General features: G+C 41.8%; 1 protein-coding gene across 3 annotated transcripts in view; it reads left to right on the top strand.

Annotated features, from left to right (window-relative positions):
* Positions 1 to 20584, top strand: part of rabgap1l (RAB GTPase activating protein 1-like) — a 175184-nt gene extending 154600 nt beyond the window's left edge. For all 3 annotated transcript variants that reach the window (XM_030049026.1, XM_030049025.1, XM_030049027.1), the window contains 7 exons: positions 6035 to 6127; positions 13057 to 13167; positions 14309 to 14413; positions 14936 to 15019; positions 15144 to 15215; positions 16556 to 16756; positions 17588 to 20584. In XM_030049026.1, the coding sequence (XP_029904886.1) occupies positions 6035 to 6127; positions 13057 to 13167; positions 14309 to 14413; positions 14936 to 15019; positions 15144 to 15215; positions 16556 to 16756; positions 17588 to 17749 (828 nt within the window). In that variant the 3' untranslated portion in view covers positions 17750 to 20584. The remainder of the gene's footprint in view (positions 1 to 6034; positions 6128 to 13056; positions 13168 to 14308; positions 14414 to 14935; positions 15020 to 15143; positions 15216 to 16555; positions 16757 to 17587) is intronic.
* The last annotated feature ends 777 nt before the right edge of the window (positions 20585 to 21361 follow it).

The following is a 21361-nucleotide window of genomic DNA, read 5'->3' as shown; positions in this document are numbered from 1 at the left end:
AAGCTACTAATTTCCTGCCATGCTGTAGATGGTGTTGAGATCTGTGTGTGTGTGTGTGTGTGTGTGTGTGTGTGTGTGTGTGTGTGTCTGTTCCCATCAAAACTACATGTAATGTTTGAGTCAGTCAGTCCAGACGTACAGCGCATTAGTGGATGTCAGTTTGTTTCAATTATTGGTGTATTTCGGAATCAATGGAGACATTATGTGTGTGTGTGCGTGTGTGTGTGTGTGTGTGTGTGTGTGTTCCCTTTAGATGCTTAATTGAATTCCATGGCCTAGTTTTCTCTCACATGTCCAGTTGGCTCTATCCTTATTTCAATATTCAAACTCCTCTGGGCTGCCGCCTTATGTAAGAGAAGACCACACTCCTCCCTACACACACACACACACACACACACACACACACACACACACACACACACACTGGTGGCATAATACCCAGCATGTTACACCACAGTCTGTGATCTCAGCCTGGAGCTTTGGGACGTTTCCATTTTTTGCTGTAGGGATTCAGGTCAGGAATCTAAAAGCGAACCCAGTGCCATTTTCAGTGGAACGAGGAGGCTTCAGTCACATTTCCTGAATCTGAACGACCCCTCTGTCCTCAAACTGACCCCTGGCATTTTACTGTTACAGTAGAAGGAGAGGCGAGGTCAACATTTGGTGCTCTGGTATCAGGCTGACACGGTCAAACCAGCAGCAAACAGTGAACCCCCTTCATCTGGATACTGTGAACAGGCATCCCATCTGTTTCTGGAATACTCTGGAATATCATAGCGTTAGATCTGAGGGGTTTGCTCCAGGCAGGTCCAGGAATTTCAAGAATTATCTTGGAAAATCAGGACATACTTGGGAATTTGACATATGCAGGAATACTATTGGTTGCGTGTACTGGTGACGATGTAAAACTGTTATTCTGGATAAAGAAGCTGAATGACTAAAATGTAAAACACAGATCAGCAATGGGGAGGCAATTCTCTGAGCCCGAAAACTTTTATAAGCTTCTCACTGGTCCTGGAATATTTTTGAAATATCACGAAATGAGATTTGAGAGATGTGACCCAGGCAGGGGATGTTCAGAAATTTGATAGATCAAATTAGGATAGGACATCAGGACATTTTACCAGTGGTTAACTTTACTAGATAAATCTTGTGTATTGGTGTGTCAAAACCGGATTGAAAAACAACATGATCAAATGAGGAAGAAAGAACAGTTTGAAGCTGATGGAGGTAACATTGTGACTCAGTTCCACAAAGTCATGGACGACTCGTGGAATTTTACAGCGCACCTGTATGTTGGAGAACAGGCTTCGGCCCTGACAGATTAGCTGAGCCCAGCACTGCATTGCATTGCGTTGCACAGTGCTGCAGTGTTTGTGTGTTTTGGGGGTGTTGGAGAGCAGCAGGTTGCGTAATGCTGTAATCAGTAACCAGACTTCAGCCAGTCTGGAGGTGGCTTGTGGTTTTAAGGTGTAACTCAAAGAGAAAATGCTAAAGACTCACCAACAACCCTTGGTAAACAAACATAGGGTTGTGAAAATTGTTCTAAAAGCACAGCCACTTGTCTGCTGTATTTACATGCTTATAGGCACTTTCTCATTGAAGTTGTTATATATTGTGGCTGTTTTGTGCTGCTGAAATGCCCTTGAGCAAGATGTTGAAACCCTGCTTCCTGGTTCTGGAACCAGAGGTTTTCAAAGGTTCCCATAGTGCATTGCAGGGACTTTCAGGGTGTCTTAAGACTTGGCCTTAATGTCTGTCTCAGGCGATCTGATCTCAAGCAGACAGCTGAAACAGAGCATTGCTACACCTGGTTATAATTATATGTCTCAGTACATCTCCAGTGACCATGATTGGATGTGTGATCAACCACAAATCCATCAGAATTACTTCTTTCCTTTCTTTGATTCTTGTGCAACTTCCACCAGGCCCCTTCTTGCTGCTCACTTCTGTATTCCATGTTTTCCCAGTATTTCCCACCATCGTATTCCTTATATCTCTCACCCATTCACAAAGCAGTTGTTCTCAACCACTCTGTTTTATTGATTACCTGATGCGAATGCTGTCATCTCAAACTGAATTTCATGCTTAACAGTCCACTCCATCACACATCTGTTCCTCGGTGTTCTAATGTTGTTATACGTTAGCATTCACACTACAAATGCAATGTGGCCCAGTGCTTCCCTGACTACTTCCAGAGGTGGTTTGAGTAGTCAGATCATAATACATCTCTGAGACGCATTATTATCACCCGTACTCTGAGCTGTCCACTTCTGATGACATCAGCCAAGACACATGTTTTGTTTTTTGTTTTTTTTGGTTTTTGGTTTTTGTTCTTTGTTGTTATGATCAAGTATTCAGCTAAGACGAGTTAAAACAGAATGCAAGTGGGGTTCAGGAATCCTTGAGGAGGCTCCAGGGGTTTCATGTTCTTTCAAAACGAGGGATAGCTGAACTCAAAAGGGGCATAAATATATTTTGTCTTAACTGTGTTGCAGCACTAGCTAGCTTTGAGCATCATAGAGCAGTTGCATTTCTTATAAATTGAAACATATGTAGCATTTCATAGTGTAAAAAGACACATCTAGTAAAAACGGAAGTCTGAACAGAGGAAATGAGGTGGCATTAAACATCAAATGAAGGTTATACCAGAACATTAAATAGACACACTGGAAAGTATGAAAACAGATTTTCATACAGCATTTATTCAGGGTGCCCAGTTGCTGCCAGTACTTTACAGGAAATGTGAATGCAAGCCCAAGCTCGTCATGAATGAGTGATAATTTCCATATGATGCATACAAAGATCTTAGTGGTTTTTGCAAAACTTTCCTTTATTATCCTTCAGTGGAGAACTGATCATCAGAGTGGAAAACCAACTCTGAAGAAAACCAAATTGGGAGGAATTTAAAACAGCAACAGCCCATGCACCCAAATCTATTCAAATCAGATCTGAACAGGAAGTTGAATGCGGATTGTTTTTGTTAACCTGCTGTAGTTTAACGATCACTGTGTCATCACTGTGTCATATGCGGGAAACATAGAAAATATGATACAACCCACAGATACTATTAGAAGGTGGAGATTGGTTGAGTGAGATGGCATTGTGTGAGAGGAGTGTGCGAGAAGCGAGACAGAGGTGGCTCTAGAAACTGTCGGAGGCTGTTGATTAGTAGACCGAGATACGGTAGAATGTGTGTGTGAAAGAGTGGCGAGTGCGTTAAGGAAAAGTGTGTGACAAGATCATCATGGTAAATCTGGAGGTGTATGACACTTTGAGAGACACGCACACTAATTCAGTTACTCATTCTCTCGCTCTCTCTCACTCTCTCTGTCTCAAAACAAACACATATACACACTCTTTCTCACACACACACACATATACACACACCCCCCAGTCCCAGAGGAGGGGTCATGTGACTGGGACTGACCTGAAATCCCCAACTCTAACAGTGGGCTCTATGGCAACACTGTTTCCACACAGGAGAGATAGCATTACCATCCACCTGAGATACACACTCTACACACACACATCTAGACACACACAGATCCAGCTCCGTGGCCTGCAGTGTTTGTGTGCCGCTGGTCGTAGACATTGTCTCACGTTCCACTACTGTTGGGTTGAAAACCACCCAGCTGAAATTGTGGGTGTTTTTTTCTTCTTCCCTGACTTGAATTGAAAGTGTTTGTGGCTGTTTGTGTGGGGGGAGTTTCATGACACTTCAAGCCTGCACCTCGACTGTCTAAAATCAAAACGGACTCCCAACATAAGCCTTCTTTCTTTAATCTGACTTTTTTTGCAGATGCATTGTATGTGTGCAAAAGCAAAATTGTTGTGCATGCTTAACCTCTGTTTAATGCTAACTTTACTGGAGAGTGCATGAAAAATGCACAAGCACGTCAGACCATTTGATGGAGTGTTATGCATATTGCATGTGTTTGCATTGCCTGGTGGTTTTGTGAGATTTAAAGGGCTTAAGGTGAGCTTCAGTGCAAATAGCAGGTTCAAACTCTACTAACAGCTTCATGTTCTGCCTAAGTGTTTTTTTTTTTTTTAAAGAGATGTTGAACTCCTGCTGGTCCTCTCATTGTAAGTCACCTTGGATAAAAGCATCGCCTGAACATATAAGCAGTGTAGTCTATGATTAGTCAAGAGTATGTCCATCTGCTTGACTGTTCTTTACATCTGTAAACAAATAGTTTTTCATTTTGAGCTTCCCAGCTATTTTGTAAGTCCAAGTGTCACTTTTTCGAACTTTCATCTTTGGGGAAAAAAAATTCTTCATCTCCCTTTCTGCTTGTTTTTACATGGGAGCGACTATTTTACAATGATTAATTCACGCATAGTTAAATGGCTTACAGATAAAGTTGATTGATCTCCAAGGAGAAATTTAGTCAATACAGCAGCAGAGAATCGAGGTGTAGGTGGACAACAAGAAGGAAAAGGTGCCAAAGAATATGAATGAACAAGTAATAAAGCATCTAAAAAGAAATTATCGAAAATATTAAAGAAAGTGTTGACAAAGCCAAAGGATGTCACAAAGTGGTCAGTGGGCAAATGATGTACTCTTTGTTGTTCTGTTAATGTTTTCCATTATTAAGTTGTTTTAACTTGTTAACATAGCTCACTGGCAAACTCTTAATAAGTAGCATTCAGTAAAGGTAATCAAAAAATCCTCAATAAATTACTTCCAAGCATACATTGTATCTGTCCTCTCATCTTCTCCAAACATCATTTTTGAGACATGTATTCCTTTCACCTTTCAAATAAAAGGTGAAGAGATCAAGGGAACTTTCAGTAGCTGGAATCAAATTCTCATCCATCATGCCCTTGCCAGGCAGAACCTTTGTCCCTGAAACATAATCACATCTGTAGGGAAAACAAGGGAACAAAGAAATCTGATTGGCTCTTGCCTTCCTCAAATAGTTCAGCAGACATCAGCTGAATGCGCAGAAGTTTGGTTTCTGTGCAGGAAGATTTTTAAAAATGCTTTTGTTTTTTAATCTCAAATTAGTCAACCTCGTTGTACATTATGAAGAGCTGGCAGTGCATCTGTCATTTGGTGATGCACAAACCAGGAGACCAGACAGTAGCACTGCACCAAATCCAACAGAGCCCTCTGAATGAAGGCAGTTCAGTTTTACACAATCATTCTAGAGTTATAGGGATTTTAGTTCATCTGTTTTCAAAGTGCTGTGACTTTTTTTTGCTGATTTTTGCTTGTAATATTGCTGATCTAGAGTTTAAAGTGTATTCTACCTGAGGAGTTCACATGTTGTAGAATCAGCTTCACTCAGCACCCTAACATATGCCTAATATAACCCATTTAGTATGGAGTGTTTGGTTTATTTTGGTGCTGAAAGAAGCTCTCAGTTCTGCGGTACAAAGCTGACCTCTGATTCCTCTTGTGAAATGCGGACAGGTATCTGCGTCTCATTGGTGATGCCAGGAAAGTAACACGTAATAATCACACTGTGAAATGTACTGAATAAACTGTTGTTGTTGTTTTTTTAAAGGCACTCTGTAAAAATTGCCAGGGTGAGGATTTAGGTGAGTACCATTTAGTCTCAGCTGACAAAAGAAGATGGAATAAGCTCATTAGTTGTCAATGATGACAGCCATCAAATTAAAACATGCTTATTCTACGCTTTTGTCAGAACAATTATCACTTAAATCCACCCTTGGCAATTTTAATCATTGAAGCTTCATGGTCTTGATAAGTCACAGCCATGACCTTGAGGTCAAGGACAGGTCTTCCACTGGTAAAACACAACTTGATGTAGCAGATTCACCTATATGGCACATTCGCACATCGCTCCCATGACAATCTCCCGAGTTTTGGACTGTCAAGGCTGTCAAGTATGCCTTCCCTCCCTCAGCTATTAACAAGATACTGTTGAGCAAGGCACCTCCCTGCCAGCTGCTCCAGTGGAGCTCAGAGACCAGCAGAAGAAGAATGTGCTTGCACTGGGCAGCTCTGGATAAAAAAAAAGGTGAAAATTAAGATGTCACACCATTTTGCTGGTCTTTTCAGGTGCCAACTAAGAAGCTGAAGAAGTTTGAGAAGGAGTACCAAACACTGAGAGAGAGCCAGCTGCAACAGGAAGACCCCATCGACCGATACCAGGTAGGACACGTACACACACACACACACATACACACACCTTTCTTTTCCAGATACAGTACCAAGGATCAGAGTGACTGTATGTCTGCTGTCTTAAAGGAAAATTGAACTTTGGTAGATTGTGGTGGCTTATGTCCCTGTGGCCTTTTTTTAGTGTCATTACAATTATTTGTGAGTACTATCTGGTTGTTTCTTCTTGGAGCAAAATTACTATGCAGAAGTTTCCGGCAAACGCTAGCCAACAGATCTACTTTCCAATTCAAATAGGAAAATAATAGGAAAAGAGATGTTTACTTTCCTCAGAAAATGGGTACCAGGACTTGTTTTTTGTGGGGGGTTTTTTTGGACTGTCTGCTTTGTACATGTTTATGTGCTAAAGTATTGCGTTGGAAGCTGTTTTGCCACCCTATGGAAGTGAATGAAGAAATAGAAATAGATTACTCTGGATTAGCAGCTCAAGGGATCACAGAGCAGCTAGCAAGGATGTTTCATCACCATGTGGACTCACACCCAGGGAACTATACAACCCAACACTCTACCAAAGTTCAATGTTGCTTTAAGGTGGCTACAGTAAATAGGCCTACTGCATCTTACTGTTTACAACAATGAAATAGCCTATTTAATACACCCAGAAAAAGATCTTTCTCCTCTGTCTTCTTTTTTTTTGTCTTTTCAATTCTTTGCCACGCACTTCAGTCTCACATTACCTCTCTGTGGTTACAGGAGTAGTGTCACGGCACAATGGGTTTTAACTTTCACCTTGATTGTAACTGTGTGATTTAGGAACTGAAGCTGTACAGTCACACTAAGTGTGTTGATGACTGTGGTGTATACTATAGCAGTACACACATAAACATCAGGCTTTGCTCCTAACATTGCCATCAGCTGTGGATTGTTTTTCAGCTCACCTTACTGAATGTGGTTTGACAGCCATACACTGTGCATGTTGGCATTTCAGCTTCATTTGGGGATGCTGAGCCCACTGCCAGTGGCCTCGGTAGTTGGTAGCTTTTTGTCATGTTATTCAGTATATTATAGATAAATGGTAAAGATATCTCTAATCTAAATAGCAGTGTAAAAACAGGTGTTACTAAGGATATTAGTTAAGGTTGAGTTCCATTTCAGTGTACCAGAGCTTTTTCAGTGGGCTACATTTTCAAAACACACAGTGTTGTGTTGAACACCTTGTTGCAATTTGCAAAGCATTGTGTGTTTTTCTAATTACGGCAACTGAGAAGGCCATTCAGTGTGGTCTTTGCGAAGAGTTCGCGGAGCGTATTGATACTGGTTGTAATGCTGTTTAATGTTACAAAACGCACACAAAACCACAGTCACTGCCTTTGTCATTTAAAAATATCAAAGAAAATGAAATTGAAGACGAGGTACACTTCCTCTTACACTGTCAAACCTTACCTTCCTATCAGAGATGTAGCCTATAACTCCCCAAATTGAATGACCAACTTCAAGAAATCCCTGCCCTACCGGGCTCTGTGCACCAAATCTATGATATCTGTGATATTCTACTTTACATATTTTTTCACTCTGTATCTCTAAGTATTTGATAAGTGAATGTAATGATTTTATTTTTCCATGTATTTTTTTGTGTACTTGTCATATCAGAGTGCTTTCTCAACACAACTAATACTGTCATGGTACTCAAGCCATTCTGATTGAAAATTTTAAATATATATTGTATGCAATACAGCAGGCTACAGGTCCTGCTTTATATATACAGTAAAGTATTTTCTGTAAGGCTGTATCTCAAGTTTCAAATACACTTTTAGCATCTACTTTTACTGTTGAAGTGCCCATGTTTCTAAATACAGGCCTGTCATTCTTTGTTTGTGTCAAACCAAACCTTTGCTGATATTTTTTGCACCATTCTGGCCTCTACTGTCACTTGGCAGTGTTTACTTTCATCATTTCTTCATAGACATGAAGATCAATTAAGTTTATTTTTGGGGCAAAGCTGCCTGGGTGGCTGTTGGACGTTTCAAGCTGCTGACAGTATTTATCTTCTCGGGTTCTTCAAAAGGTAAAACCAGACGAGGCAGGGCAGATATTTAGGGATTCAGACGAACCAAAATTGTCAGGAGAACACTTGAGGCAGCTCAAATCATTCTTCCTTCTCTAATTGTAGTACTTAAAAAAATATATTTCTTTACCTCATAATTTTTTTCTTTGCTACTGATTGCCTTACGTCTTGGTGAAAATCTGTACGTAGTTTTTCAGACGAAAAGGAGTGTGGAGACTGCTCCCAGTATTTTGTCTTTATTAAGACAGTTATATTATTTGTTACTTTGCTAATTATCTTCCCTTTGTAGTATCCAAACTTGGATTCACTATTCCACAATTATATTGATATATGACATTCAAGTGCTGACGTATGAAAATGTGACTGTGCTAAACAAACATTTCAAACATTTGTTATAGCTGTTCTGAGCAAATATGAATTAATTATAATATAAATATATAAAATATAGATATTTTGAGTTTTGGACATGAAAAAGGACAGTCTGACCTTCTGAGGACACATAATGGATGAAACTTAGACAGTTAACCACAGAGCTGATACTGTAGGAACAACTTGTCACCAACTTTGTGTCTTTCTCACGACAATCAACAACGTTTTGGAGCTCTGTGCTGACTTTCCAGACCAAACAGTACAATGTTGACTCACAAAGCATTTGGTGGTAAAATGGTGTGGTTAATACTGACACATGTAACTTTGTGCTGTTTCTTTTGTGTGTCTTATCCAAGCAGATCACAGCATGTGCCATACACAGCGTCACCCTTCCTTCCACAAAGAGCACAGGATGTAGCAAATGTACTTCACTTTAGTTCAGTACAGCTTTATGATATGCTGCAGACAGTGGGTAACAAAAACAAGAATTTTAACATTCAGTACATTCCACTCAACTAGCATGAGTTATGGCAAAGAAAAATACAATAAACATCACAGAAAATATTTCTAAATAAAAATTGGAATTAATATTAATGTTGTCACTGGCTGATAAACCATGTAACTCTAAGTTTGGTGACTTTCATGTTTTCTACCACCACCCGCGGTTTTCAAACCTCTTGAGAACCTGTTGGATAAAATGAAAAATGCATGAGCAGTGATATGTGAGCTAGCTCATGATGTCATGACGCAAACTGTAGCATGTTTTGAGCACACAGTAGATATTGTCCTTGGAAGAGAGTTAGCATCATTTAATACAAGCAACACAACAGAAATCTTGCCCGCCTCCTCTCGCCTTAACCTCCATCGCATCAGTGAGTGCCTAAAGTCAGAGGGAGGCTGTGTCACTCAGATTAAAAACCAAACCAGAGGAGAGAGACTTGGCAGCAGAATTCAGCTCCAGTAAGAAAGTCAGCAGAGACCATGACAATGTTCCTCACGACTGGTACAAGTCACTCAACGTCTTGTATTGTAGGTGTGATGTGCCGTGTTTGAGACATTGAGGACTTTTTGTTCTGGTGATGGCATTGTGGTGAGCCAGTCAATTTCATTTTGTACATGCTGGATATGACACAAGTGCATCTCATTCCCCAAAAGTTCATGAAAGTTGACCCCATGGTGTCTAAAATATTGATCATGAAACCACATTTGACAGATGGACAGACAGAGCCCAGTCCAAAGTCCCTTTCCCTGACCTCCAATGAAAAACACACCAGCATTATAGCTCTGTGTGTTTTTCCCAGGGCAGCAGTGACATGTTGGTGGAAGAGCAGCACCGCAGAAGCTGCTGATTCGCCTGATGTGTCTGCAGAGGAGGAAGGAAGGCTTTTATTGTAGATAAGATATCAGACCACTAGTCCTGCTCTGCTGCAGCATCACTGGGGCTTTTACACTGAGCAGGAAGAGACAGAGACATTTGTGCTGATATGGGATCCGGTGTTTTCATGCTGGAGGGGGGTTGGATGAGTTGTTGCATATTCTAGTTTCTCCTGATCCCAAATAAAAGAGCCAGCCAGCATTCACAACAAGGGTTAATCTGAGGATCAATGGAAGGAACAAGGGAAAGTGAATGTGAAGGAAATGAATATGTAATAAAAGCAGAAATTATACACATACTTTGTACAAAAAAAAGTACAAATGGGGGTACTTATAATTTAGTAGAGGTTTACATTGCACGTGTCACTTTTTTTTTTTTAATTGAGGAATTGACGTATGATTATAGTTACACTTAACGAACATTTTTCTCCCTTGTTGTTTTCCTCTAGTTTCATACTAGTTGTGCATGTGCAAAGAATCAGCAAAACTGAGGTAACTGTGGATCAATGGGTTATATGCAGCCATCTTTGACAATTTTTCACTTTAAGCCCTGTGTACTTATGCTTATGGTTATACCTTTACCTTTCTGTTTTTCACTGTTCATGTGAACACAACAAAAATAATGAAGGAGAAGAGAGAGAGAGAGAGACAGAGAGAGAGAGAGAGAGAGAGGGAAAGAGAAAGAGAAAGAGAGAGACAGAGATGTCTGTTAGGAAGTGAAGGACAGAGGAGGGGAACTCGTGTCAGGATCACGTGTTAAAGTTCAGTCTGTCCTGCAGGCTGGATGGGAGGACAGCAGTGAGGTAAGCTGCTTCTACTCCAACAACCATTTCAATTCAGTTCAGCTTATGGGGTTTTTGACTGTTCTTAGACATATGATATTGATTTATTGTATATGGTCCTACATGCAAAAGGATTAAGCCATTACTTTTGATTCCTTGGCACTGATTTGGGACATTTGGCTCGTTGTCTGATCGATCTGAGTCTTTTGACATTGTCATTTTGTTTGAATTGGCACCTTTGAAAGGGTTTTTAAAGATACACTACATAAGATTTTGATGTTAAAATGGCGTTTTATCAGCCCTAAAAGATAAAGTGTTGCTGCAGAAGAGAAGAGTGGCCAATTGGGATGTTAGGTATGCACACTCTTCATCCACAGGAAGTGAGGGGTTGAAATTGAAGCGTGAAATACAAAAGTGCCTCCAGCGAAAGCTAGACCCACCAACATGAGAGATGTCCCCTTCTCTTTGTTGTCCGCAGGTTTGAAGCATCACAGACCGACTGGGTCGGTAAACATCAATGTGCCGCTTGTTGACATTACCTCATTGAAGTTTAATTTTTTCCAGTTTCCTTTGCTGCCTTTTAAGGCTGACAGTGTACCAACTGGCAGCTTTAAGATCTGTTATCTGTTTTGCTGCGTTAATGTTACATTTGATTCACGCTGAATCTGAGCTGCCTGGGGAAAAAAAACATTAACCTTGGCCTCCTAGTGGTGATTTTAAGTAGTACATGTAAGAATTGCTTCCAAACATTGTGTAATCTCCTTCTTGGCATCAAGAATTGCAGAGGGGTGTTAACACAGGTGGTAAATATGTCAGTGCTGTGAGGGTCATTTGTTTCTCACAGTCTTTCAGAAGGAGATCATATAATACTGTGGGATAACAAGAAGCACATGGACTTTAGCATCAGTATGAATGAATTTGTCGTGTACCTTTCACTGCAAAAACGCACTGGTTTTTCTCTGCCAGTCAAGATGTTCTCAGAAATGTACTGGCCTCCAGTTACAGCTGGATTAGTTCTTCCTGTGTTTTTTTCCCTAGTTCCTTCACCTTGGCTGTAAGGTGAAGTACAGACACTGTAGTGTGTTTGGGTTTCTGCCTGCAAGATTTTGAACAAAAAGAATGACACCCTTGTCCTACATAGACGTGTGAATTAGGGACACAGCATGTGACTCTGTGTGTGATGTAAGTTAGGGGCAGAGGAGGCTATCAGGGTCAGATGACCCCCATCGTAACCATGACAACCGCGTAGTCCCATCAAGTCGTCGTCGTCATGTGAGACTGTTAACAGGCAGCATAGTGGTCATGAGACTGCACTAATGGTACAATGGCGATTGTGTGTGTGTGTGATTGTGTGTATGGGTTGTGTGTGAGGGAGAGAGAAAAGGCAGGAGAAATGTATTAGAAAATGAATGAAAGAAGGCTGTTAATAGGTTTTTAGCACTGTTCAAATAAGTGAAATGACAATATGAAACATCAACTTCTGCATTTTCCAACAAAGCCTCATAAAACTTCTTGCTCTGATGGCAAATTGCTCATGAGAGTAACCCCCCAAAATTAGAAAGTCCAAAAAAAAAAAAAAAACAGTTACTGAAAGACTAAGTATAAATATTGTATTTTTGCACAGAAACACATTAAGTTACATTTGGTACCAGAAAAAAACACTGGACAGTCCAAAGTCATGTTTGTATTCAACTCTTGAGTTCTTTTGTCTTCCTGTGCTGCTGCTTCTGTGTTGAAGCTGCAGGGTGCACAGCCCTCTAAACACAGCTCTCATGCAGCTCTGGACAGTCTTGGAAAATATGGATACAGAAACGAAAGACATTTTTGTCAGTCCTCACATACATTATTTTATAAAGTTATGGACACACTGTAATTCACACACTGAGATATTAGTCATAGTAGTAATATGGTCTGTTTGACAGTTCTACTCCCAAACCACTGTCAGCATGCATCTTTTTGAACACCAGCTAAAATCTCCAAATGGAGACAAGAACTTTGTGTCTGGGAATATTAGCACATTTTGAAAATGAAAAGGTGTAGAGACGCTGGATGAGGAGTGTGTATCGGTAAGAAAAGCTTTTGGGGCCTCAGCATCTTCACGTCAGCCACAAGATGCTGTTCGTCCAACGCAGGGGTTTCCACAGTGAGGTTTGGGAAATGCCACATGTTGAAATTAGGATTTCAACTGATAACACTCCCTAACTCACCTCACACCCACATGCAGAGAGCAGTTTTCATACAATGATGCAAGGATTAAGTAGAAAGCACAAATACACATGTACCTAATAGACTCTCCAACACTGTGTGTGTGTGTGTGTGTGTGTGTGTGTGTGTGTGTGTGTGTGTGTATGTGTGTGTGTGTGTTTGCCCAGAGGGAGAACCGTCGTCTTCAAGAGGCCAGTATGCGGTTGGAGCAGGAAAATGACGACCTGGCCCACGAGCTGGTCACCAGTAAGATCGCCCTGCGTAACGACCTGGACCAGGTAACAGAGCGCCTCCCGCTGGACACTGTCAAACCTGCAGTGCCGTCTGGTTGCTTTCCTCTTGAGGTGTTACTTTGCTGCACTTACACACTGATTCTCAGTGATGGAAAAATTATTCAAATCCTTTACAAAAGGAAAGTTAAAGTAGCAATGCTAGAATTGAAAAATACTCCAGTCAAAGTCCTGCTATTAAACTTTTACTTAAAGGGATACTTTATAATGGAGCCATAATCTCGTACCCATAATCTCTAATTCAACAGAAAAAACTGGGTCTGTAATTTTATCATCGGACAATAGCAAAATGCTATCAAAAGGTCCATATTAAAAGCCGACACTCGTCCTGCTGTGTAATCCCAGTATCTGATATCCAGTCGTGTGCACAGTACTCTCCAAACACAGGTATTTTTGTTAAATCAGGCTGCAAAGACCAAATCCTCTCACGCATGGTCATGAAGCCTGCATGCTAAAGACATGCTTGCTTTAGTACCAAAGTGGCATGTTGGATTGAAAAGCCTGCACACAACACCTGAGCAGGTAACACAGGTCACATCTCACCTCAGAGGGATTGTTAGCAGAAAATGTTGGCCCAGCACCACACAGTACAGCTCAAAAAGCTAGTAACATCAGCTAAAAAGCCCAAAACCTTCAGCTCCTCATCCAGCGTTGTCACTATTACTGGCTGACAGACATCTAGGCAAAACATCTAGGATGTTTATATCTCATTTAACATCAGTCTGACGGTTTCTACATTGGCACAATGCTGCAAGAGCTGATTCAGTATTTTGTGTGACATTTACAATGACAGCAACACAGACAGAGCAAATGCTAAATGCTAATAAAAAAAAAAATAAATAAATTCTAGTCTCCCCGAGGAAATGTGGCACTCTCTTCTCCCCCACCAGCTACTGTTGAAGTGCCCTTGAGCAAGGCACTAACCCCCAGCTGGCAGTGGTTACACTGAGCAGAGTGGATGTGTGTGTTTTTTTATAAATGTGAAGCAGGATTCAGCTGAAAAAGTTCACAGAGCTTAGCAAAACTTCCCTGGAAAAACAGATTAGAAAAGTGCAGGTAGCATGAAGTCAGAGTTAATGAAGGTCACTGTGTGTGCGCGGTGTGTGTGCGTGCGTGTGTGCGTGTGCAGGCGGAGGACAAAGCTGATGTTTTGAACAAAGAGCTGCTGAACACGAAGCAGCGTCTGGTGGAGACGGAGGAGGAGAAGAGGCGGCAGGAGGAGGAGACGGCTCAGGTAACATCTGCCTTCTTTTTACCTCCGTCATTTTGTTGAGCTCAGCCTCAGGGCTCAGCTGGATCCAAAATTTTTGCATTCAAAGCTTTAAAATGGTGCCTTACAAGCTCAGGTTCGTTCAATCAAAACTCTGCATTTCAAGCACACTTCAGACGTAATGTCCTCTGTGAGTTCAGTTTGCCTGGCTTTATAGTGTTAGGGTCAGGTTAACTTTGGGACATTAAGTAATTTATGACATTTATTGACTTGTGTCGACATCAACAGATGACCTGCAATGAACATAAGCAGTTAAGTCCCATTTTCACAGTAGAGGCAGCGTGCCCCTAGTGAGGATGTAAAATATTAAGTGAAGGTCAGAATGAAAGCCAGTGACCAAACTCTTAATGCGGTAAAATACATTAATGATTCTTGTGAATGTTATTATATCACCTTGATATTTGCACCTGTTTAGATCACACTTGGCTGTTGCATTCTCTAGACTGACACAAGATTTAATCGTTTAATTCTCTGCCCCCCTCCCAGCTGAAGGAGGTGTTCAGGAGGGAGCTGGAGAAAGCCGAGTCAGAGATCAAGAAAACCACAGCCATTATAGCTGAATACAAGCAGGTAGGACTAAATGTATCTGCAGTATTTAAAAATGAGGACGAGCCGTGGACATTTGCACACCTTGATTCTTGGCGTTGGACTAGAAATGTGTTGTGTAACTGAGCTCTCCCCGTGTGTGTGTCAGATCTGCTCCCAGCTGAGCACCAGGCTGGAGAAACAGCAGGCAGCAACGAAAGAGGAGCTGGACATGGTCAGGGTGAGAGTCTGCTGTCCCCGCACAGCCACCGCACACGGCTGCAGCCTCTACGCACCACAAGGCTTTCAACACACTGCACCACACACAATAGACCTTTTTCACAGCAGCCATTTTAACATGAAATGGCAGGTAAACAAAGTGTCACTGATGGCATTAAATTAGGTTCTGTTCTAACAGAGCCACGGCCCTGCTGTTGTTCGTGTTGGGTCTAGTGCTCTTAAATGGAACAGAACCTCAGTTAATATAATTGCAAGTATCCTGCTGAAACATCATCAGATCCCCAGATAGACAATTAATAAATAAAAGCACACAGTTGGTCCCGTCAGGCCACAGTGCCCTCATACTTCAAGACTTTATTCAAAACTGTACGGATGTCATGTCATAAATACAATGCACAGGCCAGGTCAGTATGTTCAGACTGAATCCATAATCTCTGTAAGTTGGTATAAATCGCCCGTAATCTCCCAGTATTTCCTTCAAAATGTTCACAGGGCAAATCAAAGGTCACAACCTCCGTGGGCTGTGGAGGCCTAACAAGTGTGCAAGGTTTAAATCCAGCCAAAGTCTGCAGCAGCCCAGTGAGCTCTCACAGGTTAGCTCAGCTTCAGCCACTCAGGGACATGAGCTGCTGCAGTGCGGAACATGGCTGTGTTGAGTGGTTTGACCTGACTGCAGTCTAAGTATCTGAGTTTTGAATAATCCAACCTTACAATAGGGATGCGTTCTGAGTGACCACTGTCCTGCAAAGCTGAAGAGTTTTTACCGAGCAGTGAAACAGAGAAATGTGAGCGTTACCTGCCGTCCTGAATGTGTTGGTACAGAAGTCAACTGCAGATGACCTTATGTAGTGTTGTCATTTCTGCGGATAGAGAATTGAAACACTGCTGACCTGTAAACACAACACAAAAGCCCGTGTTGGTGCAGCAGTGTAGTAGGCCTACCTGCTGTTTGGGCTCCTGGGACAGCAGCGCCTCCTGGAGCCTCAGAAGAGCATTACCAAGTGAGGGTGAAATTGCACAATGTTGTTTTTTGTTTTTGGAGGCTAGTTTTCATCTGCTGTCCCTGAATATCATTTAATATTAATAACTATTAAATAATTGATGTCATACAGTCAGTGTCATCTACCTCAGATATAATTGATACTCTTATCTGAGTCTGAATTTCAGTGGAGAGTTTGAGTGTCCCATGAATTAAATTCTGGGAGAAACACTAAATCCTTTTGAGAATTTTCAACACAAAAATTGTGAAATTTGAAGGTATGAACGACTAAATATTATGCACTATAAGTTTAGTGCAGATTCTCAGACCTGTATGCATACTTGCTTGTGTGTGTATTGCAGAATAAGGTGATGGGCTGTGAGCGCTGCAGGGGAGTGTTCAGCACCCAGGGGTCGCTCCAGGCGGCGTCCCCCAGCAGGGACAATGCGAGCGCCGAGCCGCTGGACGAGGAGAAGGACGGGCTGAAGGAGCAGCTGAGGGAGCTGGAGCTGGAGCTCGCACAGACCAAACTGCAGCTGGTGGAGGCCAAGTGCCGCATCCAGGTCAGCAGCAGCTAATAATGTTCATCACAATAACAATAATAATAACTGCTAAGGGGATCCAGGTCAGCAGCAGCAGACAGTAATATTCTTCATTAGAGCTACAATAAACGATTATTGACATTATCCATTTTTAATCGATTTGTTGTTTGGTCCATAAAGAAATGGTGAAAAATGTTATTCACAAGGAGATGTCCTCAAATGTCTCATTTGGTCTCAACCAACAGTCCACAACCCAAAGATACTCAGTTTACTGTCATAGAGGACTAATAACACCAGGAGATATTCACATTTGAGAAGCTGGAGTCACTGAAAACGAGTCATTTATCAAGATAGTTGGTGATTAAGGTAAAAGTTGGCAACTAATAGATTATTGGACTAATCTTCACACTTCTGTTTATAATAATAACCACTGACAGGATTCGGGTCACCAACACTTAGTAATAATCAAATAATCAACACTTAGTAATAATCAAAATAGTTCTAACTAATAAATCCAGGTCAGTATTTCAAGTTTTTTTATTAATATGAATAATAAATGCTAGGAAGAGGCACGTATCTCTTGGAAATCCAAGGTCTTTACACTTGTGACTAACTGAACACAATATGAGCACCAAGTTTCAGTGAAGATGTCCAAAGTGTCAGCAAGAGAAGTGAGCAGCTCAGTTTGGGTTTAAGATTTTAAATTCAATTAAATGATGTTGCTTACCATATAGGTGCTAACTCATTCTGTCAGGTGAGAGATAGCAGAACTGCACAAAATAAGTAAACTCCTGATGTCTGGTGACTCTGACACACAACGTCACATACCTTGCTGCTCCTCTTCCTTGGCAGGAGCTGGAGCACCAGAGGGGAGTCCTGATGAACGAGATCCAGGCGGCCAAGAACTCCTGGTTCAGCAAGACCCTGGGCTCCCTGAAGAGCTCCGCCTCTTCCTCCTCCACCTCCAGCTCCCAGTCTCAGACCCCCTCTTCCCCCAAGGATGGCCCTGCCTAGACTGGACTCGCTCCCCCCTTGTGCGGCCACAGGCTGCACTTTCCCCTGCAGAATGCACACTAGAGCTGAGGAACACGAGCTGAAGAAACAAGCAGCAGAGTGATGCAGTATTCCTTTTCCAGCCGGCGTAGAGGATGGCGAGGGCGCCGCTGACTGGCTGCCTGACAAACAGATGCCTCCGCTTCCTCTGTTCTTTACATACCGTCCATTGGACCGGCCACATTTCAATCTCTTGTCTGTCAGTTTGATTGGACTAAACTGTGCGTTTTGACGTGCTCTGCTCCACAGTGTGCTGAAGTGTCATTGAGGCTCAGAGTTGATTGAGTGGTTCACACTGTTAGCTGAGCTAGATGTCTCAAATCTCATGATGAGAAAGCCGAATTAAGACACATGACAGCATCTTCGGTGTGGATCACTGATTCACCTTGTGGCCACACATCGCTATTGCCAAGTTAATGCCAATTAGCTGTGTGGCCAAGCGCTGATGTGAATAGGTAACTGAGAACAAAGTTAAACCTGCATTCATACTCTGTACAATTTGGGTGTAATTTCCAAGGACAGTGATACTGTTGCTGTCCAGTTCAACATCACACTGGGATTCTAAGTTTACTGTTTAGAAATACAGAGAGCTATAGCAATCATCTTCAGCGCTACATAGCCACAGTGCTCTGAAAAGGGATACTGCATTCAGAATCTGAAAAACAGAACAACAACAAAAACAACTTGTATTTCTTTATGGTAATATTCAGTAAACAATGTTGTCATATAAATATGTATAACTAATTATTGATTTTTTAAAAAAAATCTTGTACAGTTCTTTAAGCGAAAAAAGAAGCAAAAGTTCTTTGTTAAATTTCTTTTTTTACCGTTTGGAATTTGAATGTCATCTCTCTAGATGTTGATGTTACTAAGCACAGTGTATGGCATGTCTGGTTGAGTCTAAATGCTGAAAAGCCAAAGCGACATCCTGTCCCTTCATCCTTTAAAGGACACCAATATTCCTCTGCAGTGACCATTAGTAAAAGCATCCCTCACAGGCCTATAAGGGTTTTACAGGTTAGACCTCATACCAGCATAAAATCCTATGTTAGCAGGACGGCAGCTCGGAACTGCAACCATCAACCACCACCACCCTCTTGCTGTTCTCCAACCATGAGATTTTAATGCTTGATTGATCCATTTTTGCATCGCAACTTCACTTATGAAGATGGACCTTTTGCCAGTTGTTGTCATCCTGAATTCACCGCAGATACAGACGTTACTTCCTACTCTTTAAACGATGCTGTATGGGCCACAGTATCTGTAAAATAGCACAATTAACTCCTAAAACACAACACGCAATGATACAGTCCCAGTGTTGCATCTGAATCGTCATGCAATCTGAAGGCGGTTTGCATGGCTGTGCCATTACTTTCATTTTAAAGGAATACAAGATTTAGGGAGGTTGCCCTGTTGGTCAAGTCGGCCATGAGGTGATGAGAATGTAGACACCCAAATAATCCATATTTCCCAAGCAGTTGCTTTTGCCATGTTATGAGCACACACTGTGTCGAGTGGCTCCATGCTAACACTTGAGAATACTCTGTTGAAGGAGAGTTGATTCTAGAGCGACTGGACTAGTTTGTAGATTTGTGAAGCGGTTTCATTTGTCATGCAACAAGTCTCTTCAGTTCTGCCATCAGACCTGAGGACAGCAGTGACAGCAGTGCTTGCCAAGGAGGACACATGGATTCTCATCACTTAGCAGAGAGGTGACCGACATGGCAATTTCCCAGATGAGTGTTTCCCTTTAATATTAATGCATGTTAGCGCTGTCATAGCAGGCCGGGGCAGAGAGCTGCAATATAGGTGCCAAGAACCCCGCTTCGTCCCCCACTCTGCACTCAGCCTTTGGACTTTGACCAAGACCGTGTCTACTTGTATGTACGTGTGTGTGTGTATGTGTGTGTGTGTGTTTGGACGTATGTATGTGTGTTCTGCATTGTAACTCCACATCTTCTTCACCTGGCTGCCTTTTCTTTTGCTGTTGACTCGGGCTGCCGGCTGATGAGAGGAAAGTCATGTGACTGTCAGGGAGGATTAGCTGTGCCATAAGAGCCTCTCTGCTCCTGACAGGCTGAGTTTCCCTCCTCCCCTTTCCCACTGGTCTGCGTCACCAACAAACCATGGGATTTGACTTCATTCAAACCTTTATCGAGCAGGGAAGATGCGCCACATTCACAGTGGGAGATGCCCAGTAAAATAAGTGTCTGCTGTCGGCCTCTAGTGGCTCTGCTGAAGGAAATCACCCCAGTGGAAAAGGAGGAGCAAAGGAAACCGATTGGTTTAATCCCGTTGATTTTCAAGCAGTTTTATTGTTATTTGGTTCCGGAACATTCCTTTATTCATTGATGTCATATCATTCTTAATCCTTGTTGGTCACATCTGTGGCTATTACAAAGTCCTGCAGCCAGTGTCATGTATAGTCCAGACGATTTGGAGAGCTCTCCTGTCTTTTATGTGCACTAACACAGCATTGATATTTTAAACACTATTTGAAGATGTTTGTTTGTATCGCAAGTTTTCTTGAGGGCAGAATCATTTTTTTTAACTGCTGATTTTTGTTTGTCGACAGGCCGGCTGCCAAATTCTAATCCACTTTATAATCCACACTTGATTCCAATGATGCAGAAGCAGGTAAAGTGAGCTGGACTAAGAGTGTGATGTGTGTTGTGTAGTGTACAGTATGCTGTAATACCACAGTACTATTACATAGGAAGGGACTGACTCTAGTCCTGTGTTCTGTACAGTAACTGTCTGACCTGCATTAATAAATTTCTGTTTCTCTGTTCACCGGCACTCTCTGTTGCAGCTTTTGTTGAATCACACTGGGTTTGTTATCATCTGGCCTGTGAATATTAAAGTATAAAATTCAGGATTTTAGGCACTTATATCCATACTATCAAAGATGTTTCATAAGGATGATTTTGGAAGAACCCATCCTTTTCCCCAGGCAGTTTGAGACCGGTGGTGCATTCAGGTGTTTCTCATAAACTTACCACTGGAAATTTGCAATCAAATGGCCACCAAAGTTATAAATCCAAGTGGTAAACTCAGCAAGACCCATGATCTCAGAGTTACACGTTGTGACTTACCGCCTCGACATGTAGACAACTTGAAAACAACGCACCAGGTCAGAGGGAAATAATAACCCATAATCATGAACATACAACCATTGTTCATATTTTTCAGTGGACGATGTGATTGGTCCAGCTTCTTGACATCCTAATGGACATCCAAAAACCACCCAAACACAAAAACCTTGTAAATAAGGAGTTGGTAATGTGGCATTTTTATGAATGAAGATATATCAGACTGTACATTTAAACCAGCTAACATTAGCCTTGTTTGGTTAATGTTAGCTAGCGGCTTTAGGCTGTGTTCGGCTGCTGGACAGACGCCTGATGTTTTGACACCAGTATGAACGACAACTAATGCACACACGAGTCAGCATTATGTAAAGTGTGTTTTGTTGTATAGTTGAATCTCTGTGTTGTCCAGGGTCAAAGGGCAGAGGTGTAGTGGGTTATAGTGGGGTTTCCCACACCGTCTCATTGACTTCAGTATTTGTGG

Source organism: Myripristis murdjan, chromosome 4, assembly GCF_902150065.1.
Source record: "Myripristis murdjan chromosome 4, fMyrMur1.1, whole genome shotgun sequence".
Lineage (NCBI taxonomy): Eukaryota > Metazoa > Chordata > Actinopteri > Holocentriformes > Holocentridae > Myripristis > Myripristis murdjan.
This window is presented reverse-complemented; position numbering and strand designations above follow the sequence as displayed.